This window comes from Maniola jurtina, chromosome 9 (genome assembly GCF_905333055.1).
Source record: "Maniola jurtina chromosome 9, ilManJurt1.1, whole genome shotgun sequence".
Classification (NCBI taxonomy): domain Eukaryota; kingdom Metazoa; phylum Arthropoda; class Insecta; order Lepidoptera; family Nymphalidae; genus Maniola; species Maniola jurtina.
The window spans coordinates 1,704,324-1,728,758 of record NC_060037.1 but is presented as its reverse complement, the minus strand read 5'-3'; the positions used below and the strand labels follow the sequence as shown (position 1 = coordinate 1,728,758).

At 38.1% G+C, this 24,435-nt stretch overlaps 1 protein-coding gene across 3 annotated transcripts in view; it reads left to right on the top strand.

The window, feature by feature from the left end:
- LOC123868397 overlaps positions 1–24,435 on the top strand; it is a 228,674-nt gene that overhangs the window by 198,403 nt on the left and 5,836 nt on the right. Inside the window, exons 11-30 of one of the 3 annotated variants that reach the window (XM_045910904.1) lie at positions 1,896–1,990; positions 5,544–5,783; positions 6,401–6,542; positions 7,304–7,455; positions 7,796–7,908; positions 8,558–8,718; positions 9,038–9,304; positions 9,634–9,851; positions 10,590–10,773; positions 11,255–11,395; positions 11,932–12,172; positions 12,489–12,679; positions 16,317–16,448; positions 18,254–18,809; positions 19,118–19,358; positions 19,633–19,944; positions 20,180–21,316; positions 21,682–21,849; positions 23,416–23,472; positions 24,271–24,368. In XM_045910904.1, the coding sequence (XP_045766860.1) occupies positions 1,896–1,990; positions 5,544–5,783; positions 6,401–6,542; positions 7,304–7,455; positions 7,796–7,908; positions 8,558–8,718; positions 9,038–9,304; positions 9,634–9,851; positions 10,590–10,773; positions 11,255–11,395; positions 11,932–12,172; positions 12,489–12,679; positions 16,317–16,448; positions 18,254–18,809; positions 19,118–19,358; positions 19,633–19,944; positions 20,180–21,316; positions 21,682–21,849; positions 23,416–23,472; positions 24,271–24,368 (4,846 nt within the window). The remainder of the gene's footprint in view (positions 1–1,895; positions 1,991–5,543; positions 5,784–6,400; positions 6,543–7,303; positions 7,456–7,795; positions 7,909–8,557; positions 8,719–9,037; positions 9,305–9,633; positions 9,852–10,589; positions 10,774–11,254; positions 11,396–11,931; positions 12,173–12,488; positions 12,680–16,316; positions 16,449–18,253; positions 18,810–19,117; positions 19,359–19,632; positions 19,945–20,179; positions 21,317–21,681; positions 21,850–23,415; positions 23,473–24,270; positions 24,369–24,435) is intronic. The other 2 variants (XM_045910908.1, XM_045910905.1) reach the window with 2 other exon arrangements.

Sequence of the window (24,435 nt, the reverse complement as noted above, 5' to 3'; positions counted from 1 at the left end):
AGATCTTGAAAGATCTCGGATCATGTAAATACTTACATAGCAACTTTGATTAAAATCGATATGGAATCATCTATAGATAACATTATAATAAAAAAATCCGGTCAAGTGCGAGTCAGACTCGCACACGAAGGGTTCCATACCATCGTACAGGAAATAACACTTTTTATTGTTTTTTTTGATGATGTAACCGCGAATTCACGGTTTCCGGATTTTTTCCCTTTACATGTACCAGGTACCTCTATAAGACAGTGTTATCTGACATCAACGGAAAGTACTCTATATTCTATAGGTTTTGATTCCCATGGTGACATGACAGACAGACGAAGTGATCCTATAAGGGTCCTTTTGACTTTCAAAATTCAAAATATTTTTATTCAATTGAAAACAAGTACTTTTGAATCGTCAAGTGCATCTACTACTAGTTCGAAATACCTTTCCTACCGAGAAGAACCAGCAAGAAACTCGCCGGTCGATCTTTTCAAAAATTTGATATACAATATTGGAGTTACGGAACACTAAAAACCGCATAAGAAAAACTTTTCGGTAAACCGCAACATGTGAAAGTACTGCCAGGTTTAAGACAAGGTAGTCAAATATCAGACGCGAAAAATATCAGCTTTCATAAATAATATAAATGTTACATCAAGATCCCCGGCGAGCGACGTACGTTTGAATACAAGCCATATAAAAGGAAGATCCATCTTGTTCGTAGCTATTCATGAGTAGGATTCCCATGAGATTGAATTCTTCCGGATACAATAGGACGAAATCCCAGAGATCTACCACTTAGTGAAGTTAGGCGTAGAAAACTTCGGGCGATTTTGGGATGAGTAAAAAGGTTCAAGGTTGCGTCACCGACATGCTAATGTTAATAGTGCTCGGAGTGTCGATAGGTAGAAAAACTAAACTAACTTTGGATACTGTAATTCATTTGAAAATCCAAATCATGCTCCCGTTTTCCAGTTTTCTGGGATGATTTCGACATCAATGGGCAAAACCCACACACAGCCGAAGTAACATATAATAAGTATAGTCTATGCACACAGCCAATTTTTTTTCATCATGATCAACCCATCGCCGGCCCACTACTGAGCAAAGATCTCCTCTCAGAATGAGAAAGTTTTAGGCAGTAGTCTGCCACGCAGGCCCAGTGCGGATTGGCAGACTGCACACAACTTTGAGAACTCTCAGGCGTGCAGGTTTCCTCACGATGTTTTCCTGCACCGTTAAGGCAAGTGATATTTAAATGCTTAAAACGCACATGACTCCGAATTTGAGGTGCGAGTCCGGAATCGAACCTCCGACCTCCCGAAGAGAAGAGCGACGTCCTGACACCGTTGAGGAAAACCGCATTAAAATCCATGGCGTTGTTTAAAAGTACAAAGAGGCAGACAGCGGGAAGCGTCTTTGTTATATACTATTTGGAGATGTATAAGTTAGAGTTTTTGTCCTAATAATGTTGTGATATGGTAACAATACACAAAGAAAAATATACAAAAGTGCTTTCTCAAGTGGAGCAAAACATTTACGAATAAAATAGAGTTTACAACTTACCTCGGTTTAAAAATTTTATTTTACTCAAAGAAAAACTTGGGTGTTTTTTTTTTGAGGTCTTAAATATTTGATAAGGGTAACCTTGACTCGGACTCGACTGTAATCAGTATCTTGCATATTTTATTGAAGCTAATTTGGTAACAAATACTTAAATGCAGCTAGTATTCTTAGCACCACTCAACGCGGGCATGCTTTGTACAGTAATTAGATAAGGCTAGCTAAGTTTTATTGTAATACTAGAGGATGCCCGCGACTTCGTCCGCGTGGATTTAGATTTTTAAAGATCCCGTGGGAACTGTTTGATTTCCCGGGATAAATTTTTTCTTTTTTTCTGTCCCCAGCACAGACTTGTATGGACGTGAAACAGGTCCTCTTCAACGGCTACTGTTACCTGTTCTCCGGCTACCCGCAAGCGTCCTGGACTACTGCAAAGCAGGTAGGCTGATTTTAGTATACACGCTGAAAAAATGGTGTTTTCCCGAAGCGAAATGATTTTATCACCCGAGTGCGGCAAAGCCAATAGGAAGCCTGAACTACTGAGCCGATTTTAATAAATGAGCTGTCAATTGATTCGTTGTAAAGGTCCGGGTGATATATAGGCTATATTTTATAAGAAAAAATTGACCTAACGGATTTTACAACGAAAAAAGTGGAGGTCTCTTGTATTTTTAACCCCCGACCCAAAAAGGGGGTGTTATAAATTTGACGTGTGTATCTGTGTATTTGTGTAGCTGTCTTTGGCATCGTAGCTCCTAAACGAATGAACCGATTTTAATTTAATTTTTTTTGTTTGAAAGGTGGCTTGATCGAGAGTGTTCTTAGCTATAATCGAAGAAAATCGGTTCCGCCGTTTGAAAATTATCAGCTCTTTTCTAGTTACTGTAACTTTCACTTGTCGGGGGTGTTATAAATTTTTAATTTACACTTGTTCCTCTTTCATTGATATCCCGCTCGATACAATAGCAAACTGTTTTGCGAGTTCAAAATAAAGTTGAAACAAGCTTCAAGCTTGTATAAAGGGATACTCATAAATAAAAAGACAGGCAAAAAGATTATACAAAGAGAAAAAATGAGAGAACCAATTTCAAAATTCGAGAAAAATTGCCCAATTACTGCAAAAGCCTGATATTCCATTAAAGTAACGAGCGAGTTAATTTGATTATAGGTCTGTCGGTGACTCCGAGGAATTGCTTTGAGAGTGAAATGGAGACCGTTTTTTCAGGGTTCCGTACCCTATTACTAAACCCGCCCATTTTTTTTTTTATTTTTAAAAAAAAGAATATTATTTAATTATATGTTAAATGACTAAAATTACCCTTTCCTCTCCAACTAAGCGTCAGGCTAGTGCTAGGAGTAGGTACGACAATAGTGCAACGGGCGGGGTTTGAACCGTCGACCTCTCGGTTTTCAGTCTACTCCTTTACCGGTTGAGCTCTTGAGGCTTAAATATGGCGAATTCTTTCTCAGATTATGCGTAATACCTATATTTATGTACCTATTGATATCATTGGAGAAACATAAAAAGTGTGTTGCTAACAAGAGTAAATTAAAAATTTATAATACCGGGGACAAATGAATGTTACAGTAACTAGAAAAGAGCTGATAATTTTCAAACGGCGGAACCGATTTTCTTCGATTATAGCTAAGAACACTCTCGATCAAGCCACCTTTCAAACAACAAAAATTAAATTAAAATCGGTTCATTAGTTTAGGAGCTACGATGCCACAGACAGATACACAGATACACACGTCAAACTCATAACACCCCTTTTTGGGTCGGGGGTTAAAAAACAGATTTACAATTTAAGACTTTAAGTAGGTATCGTTGTTCGTTATTTCTTACAAAGATATTGCGATAGTAATGAGACAAGAGCGCTAGCTAGAATCATTAGGGTATTCACTTGAGCTTGAATTCCGAGACAATATGCCCCTTGGGGGGTGCTTTCCGTTTTTAAGAGGATCGTTTTCGCTTTTCGTACTTAAACATTTTACTTAGTGACGATATTAAAGTCTAGCGTTCATAATTCTTATTCGTTTCGTACCTTTACCGACCAGATTTAGATTCACCTATGTATTTTTAACCCCCGACCCAAAAAGAGGGGTGTAATAGGTTCGACGTGTGTATCTGTGTATCTGTCTGTGGCATCGTAGCTCCTAAACTAATGACCTGATTTTAATTTGTTTTTTTATTTGAAAGGTGGCTTGATCGAGAGTGTTCTTAGCTATAATCTAAGAAAATCGGTTCAGCCGTTTGAAATTTATCAGCTCTTTTCTAGTTACTGTACCTTCACTTGTCGGGGGTGTTATAAATTTTTAATATACACTTGTAGGGACTCGGCTCGCTGCCCATCGCGGTACTCAACCGCGGTACATCGACTGAATAAGTAAGAAAATAATTCAATCATCGCATTCGATGAGTCCAGCAAAGTTTTCCCAAAGCCCAATACTGGCAAAGTTTTCCCAAAGTCCAAGTCTGTCAAAGTTTCCCCCCTCCATCTCTGCCTCAACTACCTGGCGAGAGTAATGATCCAAGGAATCGCTTTCCCAACATTTTCTAAATGACTCCTTATTCGGCGTTTCTTGAAAGATCTTTTCCCTTGCGAATATTTATTGACTGGCCTTTAGTAACAAACTTGTTGTCATAGCATTATTTTTAACCCCCGACCCAAAAAGAGGGGTGTTATAAGTTTGACGTGTGTATCTGTTTATCTGTCTGTGGCATCGTAGCTCCTACACTAATGAACCGATTTTAATTTAGTTTTTTTTTTTTGAAAGGTGGCTTGATCGAGAGTGTTCTTAGCTATAATCCAAGAAAATCGGTTCAGCCGTTTGAAAGTTATCAGCTCTTTTCTCACACAGAACACACTCGATCCTTTGAAACTAAATCAAAATGGGTACATTCGTTTAGAAGCTACGATGCCATAGACAGATACACACATACACAAATACAGAAACAGACGTCAAACTTATAACACCCCTCTTTTTGGGTCGGGAGTTTAAAAAAGTTGTCGGCATCGATTCATCGGTTCTTTTCGCCACATTATTAAGAGAGAGAGAAAACTTTGTGAATCAATACCTTCCGTCTGTTAACGAGATCTTGGATAGGGTTGTCAGTCGTATGTACCTACACTAGTTTAAAAAAAAATTTACACCTACTGCCCTTCCCGGCTTCGTAAGGTTGGAATTTGAAGAGATTTTGAAAAACCGGGCACGGCCAACATCTAGTACAGTATTCTACCACTTTTTTAAGTTACGCCAATGTACCTGCGTAGAAGTCATATAAACTTGCGCGAAAATATCTCGGCTAATCATACAGCGCGTTCGTACACTATTGGTTATTGCCTACGCGCCATATTTTGTATGGGCGAATTATGAGCGTATAGTCTCTGTTATTCTTGAAATCAAGCAATCAGGTCTGTGCCTATTTCATTGGTGTACATTCGGTTTAAATCAGCGCTAGGTTGCGCTTCTCTGCGCAAACGAATTTGGCCGATGCAACTTATTAAGAGTGGTACGAGTAGCTCAGTAATCTCATAACGTGGCCCTCGACAGCCCTGATGGTGAAGAAACTTCGCTCCATTTACACTTCGGAAAATTCCAACGACTCGACGACAGCGATAAGCAAATTACTTTCATCGTTAAATTAATTAAGCTGAATTCTTTCGACGTTTAGTATCTCTCCCGAGAATCTTTCCTCTCATATTTTCTTTTCTTTTCATTGGATCTAATTGTATTTGCTACCCACATGTCGTACAATTTTATTTTTAAGGTAGCGTACCTCAAAAGGAAAAACGGAATCCTTATAGGATCACTTTGTTGTCTGTCTGTCGGTCTGTCCATCTGTCATGGCTGTCAAACCTATAGGGTGCTTTCCGTTGACCTAGAATCATCCTTAAAATCGACATAATTCTGAAAAGTCACAGGGGCATGCCCGGAATCGTCATCTTAAACAATAATACTATTTCAATGAGTCGCTTTTTATTTTTCAGGTTTGCGAAGGCTTGAACATGCACCTATCATCCGTCCATACGCCTGAGGAAGAACGGTTCGTCGTAACAGGGATAAGACAAAGCAGCGATTACAGCGCTGGATCTGTGTACTGGTTGGGCGCTCGTCTAGAGCCCAGCGCTGAACTGGACTGGATTGATGGCACCACAATGGACTACCAGGCCTGGCCGCCGTATAATGATACTGAGGAGGTGGTGGAGGACGCTTGCTTGGGTGTACAAGTAAGCAACGGATATTTTTCTAGCTCAGTAATTCTGAGTCCCATTTATTAAGCTGGCACAGCACACCTTCCCACAAATGGCTTCAAATTGCAAAAGATACTACATGCAGCATTGAATCTAAACTTGTATTTTCTAATGGCTTTTACCGAACGTAAAATAAGAATTTCTTTCGAACGTAGCCTTTGCGTTAGAGGTACCAAATTCTTTGAATATACGACGAATAAAACGAGTTTTTAGTTTAAAAAAGTACATAATATACCTAAACCTAAATAAACATAAGGACAGAGATGATCCGATTAATCCTGATAAAAACGACCATCATGGGATTAGTACTAAATATCTTACCGCTTTATCTCCCTAACATAAGATCCTACTATGTCATTATATGACAAAGGGCAATCAAAGTCTATGTGAATAACATTCAATGCGTGTGTTGCGATGATTGGCCAATTGTCATACCAGAGTTTGTTGTGATACTGCACACACACAATACACTAGTATGTTTGCACCTTTATTATATTACACCGCTTTGCTCGGCCGTATCCTGGATGGACGTTTCAACTACTTCTTATAACTGGCGAATCTTTGAGCTACAAGAATAAAATGTTCTGTTCTAGTGGAAAACATCTCCCGTACCATCACAACCCAGCGGCTTGTACTGGACTTTACACAAGTGTACAGCCACCGGAGGATACGTGTGCAAGCGAAGACTGAACTCTGAACATGTGCTAAGAAACAACACCGTAGAAGGGTCATCAGGTAAATGAAGCTAATGGAATCACACTATCACACTTCACACTAATATTATAAAGGCGAAAGTTTGTATGTGTGTGTGTGTGTGTGTGTGTGTATGTTTGTTACTCCTTCACGCAAAAATTACTGGACGGATTGGGCTGAATTTTAGAATGGAGATAGATTATACTCTGGATTAGCACGTAGGCTACTTTTTATCCCGAAAAATCAAAGAGCTCCCACGGGATTTTTAAATCCTACATCCACGCGAATGTAGTCGCGGGCATCAGCTAGTATCAAATATATAACATCATGAGATTTTCTGTTGCAAAGACTTGCTTAAATAGCAAGGCTTTGAATTTTTGAAAGAGATTTGGAAAAGTAAATTTTATGAACCAATAGTATTCAAATTCTTGTATTTATTAGTCTTTGCTGGATTATCGATAAGTGCATTGAAGAAATCAGCAGGCTTTTTAAGTTTAGTTAGGTCTCTCGTTTAATCTTAAGCTGAGAATTGTCTATGAGTTCTCAATCAGTAAACCATCAGTATTTTCGTTTAAATATTCACCTTGAACTAGCTATGCCTGCATGAGTAGCAATGTGACTCCTGCATCACCTCGCATATACGTTGACGGTACTAATACATGAGTAAAGATGGTACAATTCTTGCAAGTACCAGCAAAACTCAGTCGAATGTTGGTGAAAAATAAAAAGACATTAGATAAGATAAACGTCATATAATATTTATAGTCAAGGTAATCATCTTATCGTGTAATTTTTAATTACAGGAGTCCTAACAAGTCCTAACCACCCCGGAATATACGACACTGACCTTGACTATTGGGTACACGTTAAGGGACCTCTCGACACTCGTCTCGTGTTCGTCTTCACTATCATCGACTTGGAGTACCAGAACGACTGCCTTTATGATTTTATTGAGGTAATAGTTGAATAAGGCTTTATGTATAGCAGGAACATGAATGGAACCAGACTAAAGCCTTGCGGAACACCTATGACTTTTTACAATTAAGTTTTAAGTTGTGCTAATTTATACCAAAACATAAAAGGACTGAGAATTAAATCTTGGTAACACTCAATACAATAACTAATCAAATGTAAATATCAGAAATCCAAGCTTTTTTGTTAAACGTAATGAAATGCCTAAGGAAAATCACACAATATATTTTTTATTTAATTTTGCACTTTTGATAATAGGTAATTACTGTTGCTGCTTGCTTTACAACAATGTAATTATTAACTATGGTGATAATTTTTTTCAGTTACGAGACCGTAAATTTAGTTCCAAATCTGCAAGATACTGCGGATCCATGACAGAAACCAGATGGGTAGCAACAAGCAACGAAGCAATACTACATTTTCATTCCGATTTTAAGTAAGTGTTTAGGTTTTTCTTAAAAAAGTCTGATAAACTATCATATTATATTAATTCATCATTCAGTGATTCTAAAGCTCTCTTTAGGATAAAAGCTCATCTTATTTCTACTACGCGTATTTTTGACATTTTATCTTTAGCTAATCAGTTCATCATACAGGGATTCTAAAGCTTTCTTTAGGATAAAAGCTCATCTTATTTCTACTAGGCGTATTTTTGACATTTTATCTTTAGCTAATCAGTTCATCATACAGGGATTCTAAAGTTTTCTTTAGAATAAAAGCTCATCTTATTTCTACTAGGCGTATTTTTGACATTTTATCTTTAGCTAATCAGTTCATCATACAGGGATTCTTAAGCTTTTTTTAGGATAAAAGCTCATCTTATTTCTACTAGGCGTATTTTTGACATTAATTTATCTTTAGTTAATCAGTTCCTTAATTGCCATGACCCTAATAAAACCTGCGATTGCTTCTGAAGCATTTGGTTGATTGAATTGAAGCTTTTGGTTTTCGTCCGTGGCTTACGTTACACTATTAAAGTTTAATTTACTTCACTATAAGTCACTTCAGTTTATTTTTTAAATCACCGGATCCTTGATCGTTCATATTCAGAAACAGATATTCTTCTGTGCCATAATTCATTTCAGTGTCCAGGGTTCGGGGTTCTCGGTGAACTGGCGAGCGGTGGAGCTGGCGGGGTGTCCGTCACAGACCTTCACTTCTAAAGAGGGAATTTTGCACAGCCCGAACTATCCACAGTTTCTGTTGCCGGAGTTGGATTGTACCATTGACATTTTTGCACCTGCTGGTATGCCACCTTTTACACGTATTTTAACTATTCAGTAGGATTTGACTTTCTTCAGTAAAATTTTAGAAAACGTTACATCCTAAACTAGAGATCACTGGTAGGCACCATACTTTTATATCCTTTTGAATGGTTTGACTTTATATGTGAAAACTCCGTTCAAGACAACAGCGAATTCCAAGCAAGCTTATCTTGTACCTAATAAAAAACTTTTATCGTCAATAAAGCTTATTTTATGTGGTTAATATCTTTAAAGTATTACTGTAAAGAAACTACAAATTCATCATTTACTTTTTTATTTACTTTATCGTTAAAATTCTAGGAAAGCGAGTATTTCTGAACATCAGTTTTTTTGACTTCGGCTACGGATCCTTCGAGAATGGTGTACCGGTCAACGTAACTGAGGCAGTATCCGAAGAGAACTTTCTAGAAATTCAAGTAGATTCGCAAAGTCCGCCCATTCGACCATTTCTGAACGCGAGGATTTTAAACAACGGTTTATTTGTATCGCAATCTGAAATCTTGAGGTTGAGGCTGAGAACTGGAGAGAATGTGACGGGGGTTGGATTTTTGGCTCATTTTAAAACAGGTGAGCTTTGGACGATAAGATATATTTGTATTTTTTTTTTGTAACTTGACTTCCGGTGTTTCATTTCTTTCCTTATATTATCCATTTTTTAGGATGTAAATCTTTTTTCCGTAACACCGATTGTTTAATTTTTTGAATAGAATGAACTGTTAGTTTATTGAATTTCGATGTTGTAGTTGTTAAACATTGTATTTTATTAAATTGTATTATTTTATATTCAATTCCTATTTCAAATTCTTGGACAAAGTAAAACTGAGTTAGCGAAATGCTCCGCCTTATTACAGCTCGGTTTTACCTTCCATTATAACATTCGAAACAATTTTTTCCAGTTTGGTACGTAAACGCATCAAACGTAGTGAAACTGAGAGAGAATAGCCGTGGAAAGTTAGCAGCTCCAAACTGGCCCGGTGCCCCGCCATCGCACACTGCATTACGTACAAGGCTGTTTGCGCCCCACGGACACACACTATCTGCGGCATTTGCACGAACCACTCTCGTACCTAGTCAGAGTCTGTGGCCGTGTGGACAGGGAAAAGGATGGATTGAGGTTTGTTCACATCACACACATTTTGTATAGATTCAGTCGTTCATACTCTTTTAATAGTCTTGGACAATCTCTATATACATTATTGCATTACCTGTCACAAGCATTACAAAAATAGTTGGTGTAATCAGTGCGATAGAAACGTTTTCTTAGAGTGCCAAGCCCTCAAACAATCCCTAAAACATTTTTTTAAATGGGCTAATATCTTCAAAGTCTTGTGGGCAAGGTTTAGATTTGTGTTCTACTGTTAAAGAATATTCATTTATTATGTAGAATGTAGTCTTTTATTGCCAATTTTTATGGGAATTTTTATTGCCTCAAAAGTGTAATCAAAAGTTAAATGCAAAGTGTAAACAAGAAATGCGAAATTCTGTCGAAATAATTTATTTGCTATGTGAGCAAAATTAGTTGCCTTAAAAGCGAGTACCTAAGTCTTCCGTTGACTGGGCACTAAGCTTCTAAATTGGCTTGTATCTCCACTAAAGGTTTAATTATATCATAATAATTGATCGTCATCTATCACATCAAATTGCAACCAACTATTTTCACTGAATTTACTAGAAATAGCTCATGAATTTTCGTATAAAATCATATCTTCAATTTTTATCTTTTATGACGTCCTGAGGGCGATAGGGAGGAAATTAGATGCAGACAAAATTCACATAATCCGTTTTATTCCGCAATCGCTTCACGACTGACGCTTCAATATAAAAGTCATAAGACCCACCTTAATCTTTCTAGGTAAAAGACAGTTACACGGACAACAACGGGACGCAATGGACACTCTGCGAGGTGGTGAAGAGCAAACGGAAACTGGAGTCCAACGCACCACTGGTGATCAACTCATATCTACACTCCTTGATGGTGACGCATCACACCGGCGAACGAGGCATGAGCCTGGACGTATCTGTGATGGTTAATTTGGGTAAGTAACAGGGTTCCTCCAGAAAAAATTTAAAAATAAGGAGAATTTGATTAGTAATAAAAACTCTTTATGCGTCATATTCCTTATTTCTGAAGATGATCTCTTAATTACATACCTTTTCTTATGACAATAATAACTCTTCAGTTACAACTCCAATAAGAATTCAAATGTGACTCTTGATTTTGAGTTTGACGATTACTAACCAGGAACGATGGCTTAGTATCTCTTCAAGGTAAAAGTAAAAGCCAAAGGACCTCCAAAGTAGGTCATGCATGCATGAGGTCGACGTGGCTCATGCAGCACAATTGACTGATATACGTTGTCGCAACTAGGGCACATATCCCTCGCGTAAAAACGCCTTTCTAATTAGAGAACCAAAATTATACCTTCATTATGAGAGAGGCATAAAAATGAGGGAGTTCAAATAGGATCTTCTTAGAAAGAAAACACAAAATAACCCATATTTTATACTGGGTTTCAGATGCAGAGTACCACAGTAAAATACTAATGCTCTCTGATGAGACCAACTTGGAGTCATGTTATCCAAACCCATGCTTGCACGGAGGACGTTGCGCTGCGGAGGACTCGAAGAATTTTTGTCGGTGCTCAGGATATTATACTGGTGAGGAATTTTGATAGTCTCTACTCTCTAAGTGTATATGTACTAAGGGACAGTAGATAAAGACTCTTGCAGGTTACTAGGCAAAATAACTCATTGGTTACAAGAAAAAGTCTTGCTTGTTGCAACTTGAAAAGGACTCGCGAGTGGTGTCCAACTACTTAGCCTTCCGAGGGATAATATTATGTTCCTCTCAACCGAACTTCCGCCGTGGCAGACAATCCCAAGGTAGACTAGCACATGACTAGCACTAGACTACACGTATAAATGGGAAATAATATAATGCAGAAATGCGTGTACGCAAAACGGATGTGAACGGAAATCCGACACAATCAGGAGAGACCTCAAAGCAAGACCTACAGCTTTACGTGAAAAATCGCCAACTTCTCAACTCCGAGCTGCTGCTAAGAGCTTCTTAACTGAGAACCCTGAAATTTTTATGTCCAACCCATGGCTTGAATCCGAAATCTTACGATTTGCAGTCAATTAAGCCAGCAACTACACCAGTGCAATCAAATTCTGATTTCCTTATATTACAGGTGTATTTTGCCTCCTAACCGCTTGTGAGCGTTCTCCATGCGTCTTCGGGAACTGTTCCCTAGTGATTGGCGGTGGAGAGGAAGACGGCTTCAGTTGCTCTTGCGCTCGTGGCTGGAAGGGGAAGCGGTGCGCGGACAGGATACGACCTTGTGCTTCCAGACCTTGTAACAATAGAGGGGCGTGCGTCGAACGAGATGGGGCTTTTTTGTGCCAATGCAACCCTTCTTGGAAGGGAAAGAGGTAAGATCACTTAGCTTTTCTGAACCAAAAATTTATCAAACCTATTATTGTTCCGCAAATGAACCAGTATAGACTGCAAATGGTTTTAACGTACCTTAGAAGATAACTAACTAATTTATATCGATTGGCTAAAACATTACAATTTGCATATGGCTACATTGGCGTCATATATGAACGTAACAAAAATTTACTATTCCAGTAAAGAAAGACGATAAAATATGAACAGAACCACTGCCTAAATACTTTACCAGGTTTGAGAAATATACTCGTACCTACCTACTGATATAAAATTGGTTAATCCAGAACATTTTTTCAGATGTGAAGTACCAAATCCTACGCCAAACATCGTGGGTCTCGGGACAAAGATGATGCAGGAACCATTCTGGCTGGGTTTGTTCGCGGTGTTTCTCGTTCTCGGCTTCATCGGGCTAATCTGGTGCGCCAAACGGCATTTCCCAGAGAAAATCGAGAAACTTCTCGCTGAAGAAGCAGACAGATGTGCACGACGTAAGTACACTCTAACAGCCCAGTACAATTCGGTTGTGGGTACAAAAAACTTAGGCCTACGTTTAAGTAAGACGGTTTCTAAAGGAGCTATGGGATATGGTGACATAACTGTTACCCTCAGTACCACGCAGCTGCCTTAGGAACTGTCTCAGATAAACGGTAGGCTTGACTTAGACTGAGATCTACAGCCGTACTTTGAATTTTCTCAGACTGAAGATAAAGTTAAAACGATATAGACTTATAACTCGCCATAAATTCATCTCATTTTGACTCTCCTCAAGTCTGAGTAAAATCAAATTGTGCTACATATTTAAGTTTCAGGCTCACACCTGTAATCACAATCATTACTCAGTCTCAATGTGCATCTGAATGGACAGTGCAATCAAATGATTGCATAACGAAGTGCCACCATGTTCATTTTTATTAATCTGATTGGTGGAACTAGCACCCTGCGTTTAAATGCCCTATGAGACTGATAATAATAATAGTTGTGAATATGAGTATTAATCACCCAGCTAACCAGATCTTAAATATAGTTTAAATTTTGTGTCGACCCAACTTTCGAAGATTGGAGGACAAATCTTTAGGCTTCGAAAAATCTAACACGGAAAGAAATTAGCAAAAAGATTTATTTCGAAATCCGGATTTCGTGAGCACACAATAACAGCTTTTTCACAGTTTCCTTTATAAGACACAAGTTTGAGGATTTCACTGGAACGAAAGGGCCATTCGTTGATTACTCCAACACTGTTTTTTAGCCTTTATTTTCTTTTGTCTAGGTTGTCATAAATTTTATAGTTAAGTTCACTCTTATAGGGCACATTACTTACAAGTGTAAATTAAAAATTGATAACACCCCCGACAAGTGAAGGTTAATGTAACTAGAAAAGAGCTGATAACTTTCAAACGGCTGAACCGATTTTCTTGGATTATAGCTAAAAACACTCTCGATCAAGGTGGCTTGGTGGCTTCAAACAAAAAAAAAAATTAAAATCGGTTCATTAGTTTTGGAGCTACGATGCCACAGACAGATACACAGATACACACGTCAAACTTATAACACCCCTCTTTTTGGGTCGGGGGTTAAAAAGTATTATATATTAAGCTGGATCTTTAAATTAATTGATTTCACTTGTTTTATCTTACTCAAGAATCTCTCACATCAGAAGTGGTATTTTTCGAAAATTATTATTTTTCTGATTTTATTACATTTAATTTTTTTCTCATTCAGGATTTGGGCCCCCACCTAAAATCCTTCTTTTAAATTTTAATATCACTTCTAAATCATATTGTAGCATTTTTAAAGCGATCTACCCCTTCTTTCTTGTTTCTCTTGTTAGGTGTTTCGTAATTAACGAATGGTCTGAAAGATGCATAGATATGAGATCACCATACATTAAACGCTTTGTGACTTGTTTATCAGATTATTTCCGCTATATTTTTGTACTTCCTAACGCACTAACTCTGGGATGGTAAGGACACGTTTTTGCGTATCTTCTCTATACTTTCTTTCTATGTTATCCGGCGTAATCACAAACTACATTTTTTCGACGTAAAAAAGTTAGTTTTTCATCATTAATATTATCTATATTAACATTTTACAAATATTTATCTACCTATAACATTATGTAAATTAAATTTTTCAAGTTGATTAGATACTTCTACTGGGCTATATGCAAAATAATGAAGTTCCAATAACAATGGGAGTTTTTGATTATCGCACAGAGTCACAATTATTTTACCTTGATTCACTAGAAACTGATGTCTCAGTCTTAAGGTTTATAGAAATTACAATTTGATCCAACTGATAATTTATAGCAAATCGTGATGATTACTGATTTTTAAAATGTACTAAGGTGTAAAAAACATTTAATTCAACTTTGATTATTTCAAAATTTTCGTTACTTTAAGCAAAATTTTACGTGATATTTATATTTATCAATTTTAGACTATCTAAAGGCAAGCAAATCTTTTTCAAAATTGCAAGTTAAAACAATTGTGTCCACAACAACAACAAATCAGCTTACTTGAAGCTTTTTTGACAGCCGGGATATACTGTGTGGTATTTCCTATTTAAAGCAGAAATTTGTGGAGATGGCTTTAGCAGAGCAATCAGATAATTGATGAAGGACGTGATAACTTTTCTTCACCATCTATCAATACATAATGTGATTGATCTGCTAAATACATTGCTGCCCATCTCCAGTTTGATGGATCCTAGGCCGACGACGGTTGTGTGTGTATGTGTGTGTGTGTGGTGTTGTCTATATGATAGTCATATCAATTAATATTATGATTGTATGTTTTGTGTAAAGGAAGGTGTTTAGCTCGAAGATGTTACAGATTATCCCTGTGTCCTACGTGATTTGCTAGATGATTATAAATTGTCAAATTTCTGAGCGATATTCAAGGCAAAGTTAAAAATTTCAAATGAAAAATTATTCTAGTCTTCGTGGAACCTGCAGTTACTTACAACTTTCTTTTGTTAACATAGTGTACATATAGAATATTATTTCAAAAAATTCTGACCTAATAAAAAAGTAGGTCTGTACGCTTACTTTACATATTTACATATTATATCGCCAATGAAATTGACAATCTATAATTTTAAATGTCCCCCTTCATTCCCTCCAATTTTCTCACCCTCAGGCTGCTCGGTTACGAATACCTACATAAGTGTTTTAAGCAATTAACGTTCTATGGTTTTAATTAATTAATTAAAATCTTTATTAAGAACGTTTTGCTTTAAAAGCGGTGCGTTGCGATGTATAAAGTCCCTTACACACATTAGATTTCGACCGCACGTTAACAATAGTGCGATTTTATCGATTTCGATACGTTCTGTATTCAAATGCATAGATGGCGTTGGGGTTTGCGCCTGGTGCTAACTTCACTCACAACTTTGCTATAATATGACCTATCATTTGCTATTGAAGTAGCAGATGTCAAACCGTGCCGTTAGCATTTGAATGGGTATTATGACATTTTCCCGTGCAATCGAAATCAATGTGAGGGGTGCTAGTGGTTAATGTTGATTGGCTATGTCCCGGCGCTCTATGGCGTATGGCGCATTATGGCGTATGGCGGCTATATGGCGCGGGCTAGCGACGCGGGGCCGCGCGGTCGTGGATTCCCGTGGCCAGTACACTGCGGTGCCACGGCAGCCTACAACGTCCTAGCATACAGCCGGTACATAATCAGGGTCTGCTTATTCCAAACCCATAGGTTGCCAGTTTTAGGTAGAAAAATTGTCATCCGGCCTCCGCTTCCGATTAACTGACTAAGAGTAGATCTAAGTAGATCAATTTCCAGAAGATTAAAGACAGTGATAATAACCGGGGCCGACGGCTTTACAAATTCCAAGGCACAGAGGGCAAGTAGGCTTTGGTTTGTACAGTGGTACCAACCAAAGCTTCAAAAGTAACTTTTTTATTAAGAAAACTCATCACTGGAGTAAAACAATCTTTTGAAATCAGAGCTTTTGAAATGCTGTTTAAAGTGACGAGTTATTACGCAGAAAATACATCAAGAACCGGGACAAATTGAAGTCGTCCTAGTATCACCCTCAGTGCCTTGCAGCCGCGCGGTGGCCGTGCGGTCGGCCGCGCGGCTCCTGTGACGCAGCGTTTGTCCACAGCTCGGGTGGAGGCGCCGCACCGCACACTGTTCGCGCGGCTCGGTATCCGCAAGCCGTCCGTGTCGGGGCTCGCGCACCCGCGCGCGGCCCGCACCTTTAGTTTGGACGATCTGTTAAAGCCGCCGCCCGGACGTAAGGAGTGGAGCGCGCTCCTACCCGTGCTCTCCGCGATACATCCCCATCACAGTCTAGGGTTGCCACCTTGTACATCCGTTCTAATTATATCGTTTACAAATTTCGAACTAAATTCGGAAACTTTATGGCCTTAGGTATATGGCCTGTAGACACGCTAAAACATGATATAAAATAAAATAAAATAAAATAGACTTGACTCGAAGCTTTCTTCAAAAGTGCGCGGAGCTACAATTATTTACCTTTATACATGGCATAATATTCTACATCGAATCTTTGATAAAAGCATCTGCCGAGTTTCTTGTTGGTTCTTCACGGCAAGAAGGGTATTTCAAATCAGTGATGAATTCACTTGGCGATTGAAAATCGCTCGTGAAAATTTATTTAGTGAGTGGTAGAATGATGTTAAAGGAGTTGTAAAAGTTTATTTGAACTTAAATTTTTCTATTTCGTATCATACTGGCATATCTAATTACCTATACTGACCAGTATTTAAGTTTTTTTTTCTTTTTCTAATAAAGATGGCAACCCTATTCATTTATCTCATTTCTCTTTCTCGTTATTGTATCGTTTTAAAATCGTATTTTATGTTCCATTTGTTTACAGTAGGTTTTCTACATATGAAAATACATACTACACATAATATGTGTATGTACGCAATGGTGGCATATTATAACAGCTAAAACGTTCAATTTTTGTTTCAATAGATCTACAGTTTACAGCATTGTTATTTTTTTATCATTTTGTGTTAAGTTTTTGTTATTATTATTTTGGGGGTCTATTTTATTTACAATGATGTGATTTAGGTAATTCATTTTTACATGATGAGGTTTATTTACAAAATTCATGTTGTCACATTCCATGTTCATGGTAAAGCATAGCGGAGCGCGCGGTGTATATGAGCTAAATGTTACTTGAATGTTCCCTTGAATGATAAATGGTGTGGAATGCTACCCCTGAACGGTCTCCCTGCCGGCCGACCTCGATGTGTGCACCTCTGACTATGCAACTACACTTACATCTCTTGTAGTCGCTCCTTCCTTCGTTAGCACCTTTTTAGATCGTCCAAATTCTTTTCCAAATCTTTTATCGTCAACATCATTAACCTTTTCTTTACCAACTTCAATGTCTTTCACGTTTCCAATCAAATTTTTATCACTTGACGATAAGAAATTTGTTATTTCTACTATGAATGTCGCTTTCGCATGCCCTTGGACATAGTTCTGCTATTTCTGAATTAATTCTACATACTATTCTCTTAATCTTTTGTATATTATTGCTATATTACCCTTATAATACTAGAGGTACCTAATTAAGTTATCTATACGACCATAACGCATAACTCTGTCCTTAATAGTTGTATAGCTATTCGAATACGAAGCAAATGTGAATGTTTAGAGGATACTCCAATACCCTTAGTATTACGCATGTCAACAAAATTAATAACTATACAATTAATCCAATCTACTTCATTTTCATCTACCGATGTTTCTAAATTTCATTCAACAAACACTTTACAGTTTCTAACACGAACTTCAATTGGCACGTTTAATTTAACCAATTATTATAATAGCACCTACCCTAAAGAATTGGCTTCCACTAGATGCACCAACCTTGACAATAATATTCAAAGGCATGATAGTGACTACTTGAAAGCCTTTCGAAATAATGTTCTTTTTAATAAATTGTATGATAAACCATTTGGTATTATATAGTTCCTGTTAATCATTAATATTTGATGTCGTAGCTTCTGTAGTTGAATTGTTTTTTGTAGTAAATACTACATGACTTTCAAATCTGTGCAGGCTCGCCATCCCCACGTAAAAAACGCAATAACTCAACTCCTACAAAGAAAAATGCAGCAGAAAAGAAGCAAATTCTACAGCAGCTTATTAGCCCATCGCCCGCTAACGATCATTCAAAGAAAATAACTATGGGAGAATTGATACAGATGTCCGAAAAAAGGACTTTGAGTACGGTGGAAAGTGCTCCAGCCTTTGTAGAGTATGGAGTAGATAATAAAGACACTTCGTTTGCTAGTGAAGGATCTTCCCCGTCTACTTCGCCATCGATGCGGCAAATTTCCGATCCTAAAATGGAGAAAAAAGTTACATTCGCACGATTAATGAACAAAGTGTCCGCAGAAATGAGCTCTAGCTCTGAGGTAGATATGGTTAACACTATAGCAATACCAATGGCAGTGATAGCGAATAGAACAATTAAAACTAAAGCATCTAGCACTCCGCCGTCACCGAATGTGGAAGTTAGATCCCCTCATAGTACGTCAAGTAATCAAGGAAGTGATTCTATGTCAAGTCTTGACTTAACATTAGCCCATGCTGCTTTGAAAAAGTATTCTAGGTAAGCCATACTTTTAAGATATATTTTTGTTTAGAACCATGTACTACCAGGAATCTTTTTTACACTGACTTGAGTAAAAGATGAGCCAAGCTATTTATCGAGCAAAATGTTAGGAAAAATACCCAAGTCGGAACCCTCAGTGCGCGAGTCTGACTCGCACTTGGCCGGTTTTTTTTTTAGATCACGTCCCGAGCACGTTCGCTAAATCGATATGGTACCATTGTATATTTATTGTTTGTTTTTTTCTTATTGCACCCTTAATGTGTTTGTTTATTCTCATTATGCTCCCTAAATCTTCTTTGTTTTAGAACCCCAAAAATCTCCAGTGCAGATTCGATATTGGCTATGTTTCGAAACTTCTCTTCATCATCAGCGGCGATCATATCACGAGCATCCTCGGGTGGAATATCAGCCTCAAGTACTCCCACAGCATCTTCACCGCAAGATGACACCGTCGATGGCGATGATTTATCTATTGCTTCCTCTCATATACCTTCGTTAGCGCCTGACTCACCTGTTCTAAGACCTCATAATACGATTGAAATACAGGTAACTAAAATCTTGTTATTTTTATTTTACTCGGCTTCGTACCTAGTTGAGTACTCTTGAGTAAGCAAAATTCGTAAATAGAACTGGCATTCATCTGTTGGTGAACCAGGTTACTCTTCATGTTTCCAAATATAATATTAATACTTATAACAACTTTGACAAGTTTTTGTACAATAAAATATTCAGAATTCTCAGTAGATAGTTTACTTTACCACCAAATTTTTTTTAGATCACTTGTGATTGAAAATATTTTAATGTTTCAATTAATTTTCAGGTCGTGGATCCCCTTAGTTCTCATAAACCAGTCACTTCTGGCAACCTCCTACATCCCCCATCTATCCTCCTCGAAGTGCCTAGCAGTATCAATAAATGTCTATCCCCCATACGAGAACTACCGACTCCTTTGCCAACCCCCCTTCCAACCCCTTTACCAACTCCTTTACCTTCACCTCGAATGCCTCGAGCGAAGATGGAGTCTGATGCTAAGAGTGACTCCACTGTTACATTTGTATCGCCAAGTGAGGACGAGTTAGATGATATTAGACCAGAAAAAATGGAGAGACCGACATCGGGATTAAGATTAAAGGTAACGTCAATCCTGCTATTCTAACACCTAACATTTGATTCTACATTGCAATACTTGCAAATTCTTATTGGCTAATTTCATAGCAATTTGAAAGCTAAAACTCTGTAGTTTCAGCAATCCAAAATGCAATTCGGTGTTATGCATGCTTAAATGCTGATCATAATATTTAAATTTTCAATTATCTAATATTTTTATGCATGTATGATGTAAGTAATACTGAAATTATTATTTACAGCTTAGACAACCAGTTGTATGTTCAGATACTCCAACGCCGTCCACCCACGTAACTGACTCTCCGAGCCCTAGCTGTACTCATAGTCAAGACTCCGAGCGCGAAATGTCTTCCCCTTCACCCGCTCCGCCTTCTTTAAGAGTTCCTGTCCTTACTATAGAACGAGCGTCGCCAGGATCGCCCCCACCTCGAAGAACGCCTCCACATTTAGACTTCCAACCTCCTCCATTAATAACTGTTACGTACAACGCTAGCGAAGAATCTGACGAACCACTATCTCCAAGACCACCTCCTCCAACAGCGAATATGTGCTATTTGAGTCCATTCTCAATGTCAGCGAGAGGAGAAAGAGCTCCATCGGAATCAAACTTATCTTCATCTGGATACAGTTCTATGGCGAGTCCTGGACCTTCGAGATGTGGGTCAAGTAATCCTTTGTGTCCATCTGAAATGGAGGATCCAGGTTCTGGGGGCGGCCCGTCTTGTTTTCAAACTAGAAGGAGACCTCTTATGAAAACGAATTCAAGTCCAGCTACGTCTAATGATGGTGGCAATGAACGAAGAAGAGGAAGATCAGATTCCGAAACTCTCTCAGATGATCCATTGCTAGAGTCAAATGATGAAGGAATAGGAACGGATGAGAGAGTGGATGATGTTCCTTCCAGTGCAAAAGAAATGGAGCATTTGGCAGCTTTAAAAGAAACTTTGGAAATCCCAACAGCAAGTTTATGTTCGCCCAGTGGTGTCACAAAATGTACAATCGTGAAGTGTATTAGTGTCGAACGAGGTTTGGATGAAAAGGCTAGCCTTAAACCACCGATTCTGTTCTCGGATTGTAGTCGCCCTTTGAGCCCTGTAAGTTCGAGAAGCGAAAGTCCTTTAAGCGACAAGACTGGACTGGGAAGATTTTCACCACAATTTTATGGAAGACAGTTGCCGTTTACGGATTCAGATGGGCTTTACGACTTTCCTAGTTCGGAATGCGTAAAAGGGGGTAATTGTAAAAGCGCTAGCAGTTCCCACAGAAAAGCCGGTAGAAGAAGAGACAGAAGAACATCAAGAACAACGTCACATGAAGTAACAGGAGCACCGAAATCTACTTTACCTCATATGCCACACTCGATGCACAATTTATTGGAGGTAAGATTCACTTTTTTATCAGCTTGATAGTGGTCCATGCACTGGGGTATAAGCCGAAATACTAATTTATCTCTGCCCTACCCAACAGCGTAGTGGACCTATGGCCTAAGCCCTTTTTATTCTGAGAGCTGAGCCGAGTTCAGTAATGGGCCGCCTGTAGGTTGGATGATGATGATTATGATATCCAACTAAACTAGTCAAAATTTACACATCATCTTTCTCTTTTTCTTAGCGCCTCTCAACTGTTGATGGTGTTTCTCGTCATGTAAAACTTAATAGCCCATCATGTTAATCGGAAAATTCGGCATTGGGAATGTTCTTGCATTAAGTACTAGGTATTTCTTAGATACGATTGTAATTTTCAGGTACCCTGCTGTACTCAAAACCGCGGTCGCAAGGGTGGAAGACGTAGGTCCAGATCGCAAGCACCAGCTCTAGCAACCTCTTCCTCATCAGAAGAGTCAGTGTCCAATGCCTCAATAGCGTCCGTAGCTTCTGCCCGGGAATTCAGATTACCAGATTTGGAGATGCAGGTTAAAAATAATGATTGTCAATTTTGTTGGTACACTTTTGTCTAACATTTTTCAGATACCTATTGTACACTTTTAGATCGTGGTATTTTTTTCAGAGATTTAAATCTCTGATTCACCTTCATCGTATGTGCGAATTGTTTCAATTATAGTGCCTGGCAAACAACTTGGACCTGAAGCAACGTAGTGGGAGAAAGTTGGCGAATCCGGGAAACGAAAGTCCACGTATCAACCAATCGCGTGCACTCGCGCCGACTGATCAACCAATCGCGTCCACCCGTCAATCGCCAGCCAATCGCGTCAATGCTCAAGTTGTTTACCGGGCACTATTATAATTAGCAATAGTTCTGACTTTTCGAATGGAGAAAGTCAAATCACGACTTTTTGGTCCCGTTCTCTTCCATACCTACTATATGGCAAATTTACACACTCGGGGACCAAATTGACATGAGATGAAAAATAGTGGCCGAAAAGAACTGATACTAATATTCGCTTTACATGTTGTCCTCTCGAAGGTGGTGCCATATTTTTCGATGTCAGAGCATATTTTTTCTATCTAAGGTCGCAGATACACCTGTAAGTTTTACTCACGTACCTAAGTAGCTTCCGAACTTACAACACTAATGTTAACTCTTTGATAAGTAGGTACACATACTTTGCCGATTTTTTGTCAATTAATTACATAATCCAGTTACGTGAGTAAAACTTGTAGATGTAAGCGCGGCCTAATAATTTAAATCTCTGATTTTTCTCATTTTCACACAATAAGTTTTCAAATTTTTGTAACATATGGGTGAACAATCGTGGTAGGTTGGGTTTGATAAAGGCACATTTTGATGCACTACCCCTTTTTCACGTACCTACCCTACAGCTTGCACTTGTTATAATTTCTCGTCGAAAGGAAGCTAGGCCTAGCATGGGTATAATATTATTCTTTCTACCTAAGTACCACAAAATCTGAGAGTACTTATTTAATTTTACGTAAAATCAGAAATTATAACATCGGACTCAGGGCCTTAGGTAGATACAAGTTACAATTGTCAGCAACGTAAATTGCGGAAAATAAACCTAGGGCAGAAGAAAATCGGTTTCAGGCAGAAATTCCGATGTTTCTAAAAAAATGAAAGCAAGTATTGTTTCTTCTAAATAAAATAAAAACAAGTACTTAGGTATGCATTTATTTACCAGAATGTCTTTGTTCAAAATTCGTAAAAAATACATTTTGCAACACTTCTAGAAAGATGCAACAATCCGAACTAGTGGAAATGTAATATTTACAAACAAATCACACGATTTTTGAAAAATACAAGTTATTTTTGGGTCCGCCGCCGTAGGTACCGAGATATTTTGCTACCCAGGCAAAGCAGGTCTCCCAGTCTTAATTTTTTCAAAATATTTTTTGGACTCATTGTACTTATCCAAAAAAAATTGGATTGAGTATTCCCAAGTATCAAGACTTGGGTCTGTCATATGATTTATATGAACCTGGCCAAGCTTCCTTTTGAAAGTGTTGTTAACTGTGTTCAGCTTGTTATGTTCAGTTTCGCTACGTTTAGTGTGTGTTTGCAGCCAGAACCGACCAGGCTGAAGAAACCGCTGAGAAGACAAAAATGCAGGAGCTCTGAGGTGAATGGGGGACACCCGATGGTTGTATTGATTGTAAAGAATATTGAGCTCAAAATGTCTCGAAAATTTAAAAAAAAAACTAAGAAAGTAACTTATACTTCAAAAATTACAATCGGTCAATTCATCAGGTTGTTTCAAATTACACTTTAGCTTCTTGTAAATAAGTTATTTCCTTTTATATGGATTCATTTTCAACATTTTCACAGTTCAATTATATTTTCCATCTCTTCTAATATTATGTGCATAGGTATTTCTTTGTTTGCTTATTTTAACACATTTTTACTACGGCCACATAATTGTACATACTTACAATCTTCTAAGTACTTTTTAACAATTTACTGGCCTCTATTTTGAAATTACTTGGTATCACACAATGTGGCTAATTCTGTCGTAAACCACCTCAACTAAAATTAAAAGGTCTAAATCTAGTCCATCCTTTTCCCCAGGGAGCTTTTTCCCCCTTTCTTATGAAAAGAATAGCAATGCACTTAGATCTGTCATTTTAGGTTAGTTCAGAGATTTTGTACACAATTCAGCCACATAAGTATATCCATACCTACTATAATATTATAGATGCGAAAGTATGTCTGTCTGTCTGCTACATTTTAACGGCTCAACTGCTGAATCGATTTTAATGGGTACAGACTTGGGATACATCCCGGGGAAGGACACAGACTACTTTTATTCCAGAAAATCGAAGAGTTCCTACGGGATTCAAAAAACCGAAATCCACGCGAGAGAATCCGCGGGAATTCTCTATTTAATAATAATGTTCACAATAGAACAATAATTTTTCAGGACACATCGTCCAAGATTTCGTCCAATTTGGATCTCACAGAAGACTCACGGAAGCCAGTCAAAGTTAGCAAGCTGCGGACGATTGGGAATCAAATAAGGTGCTTATTTTAATCTTTCGATTGTACCTACTTAGGACCAATTTCACCAATATAGAATACATTTTAT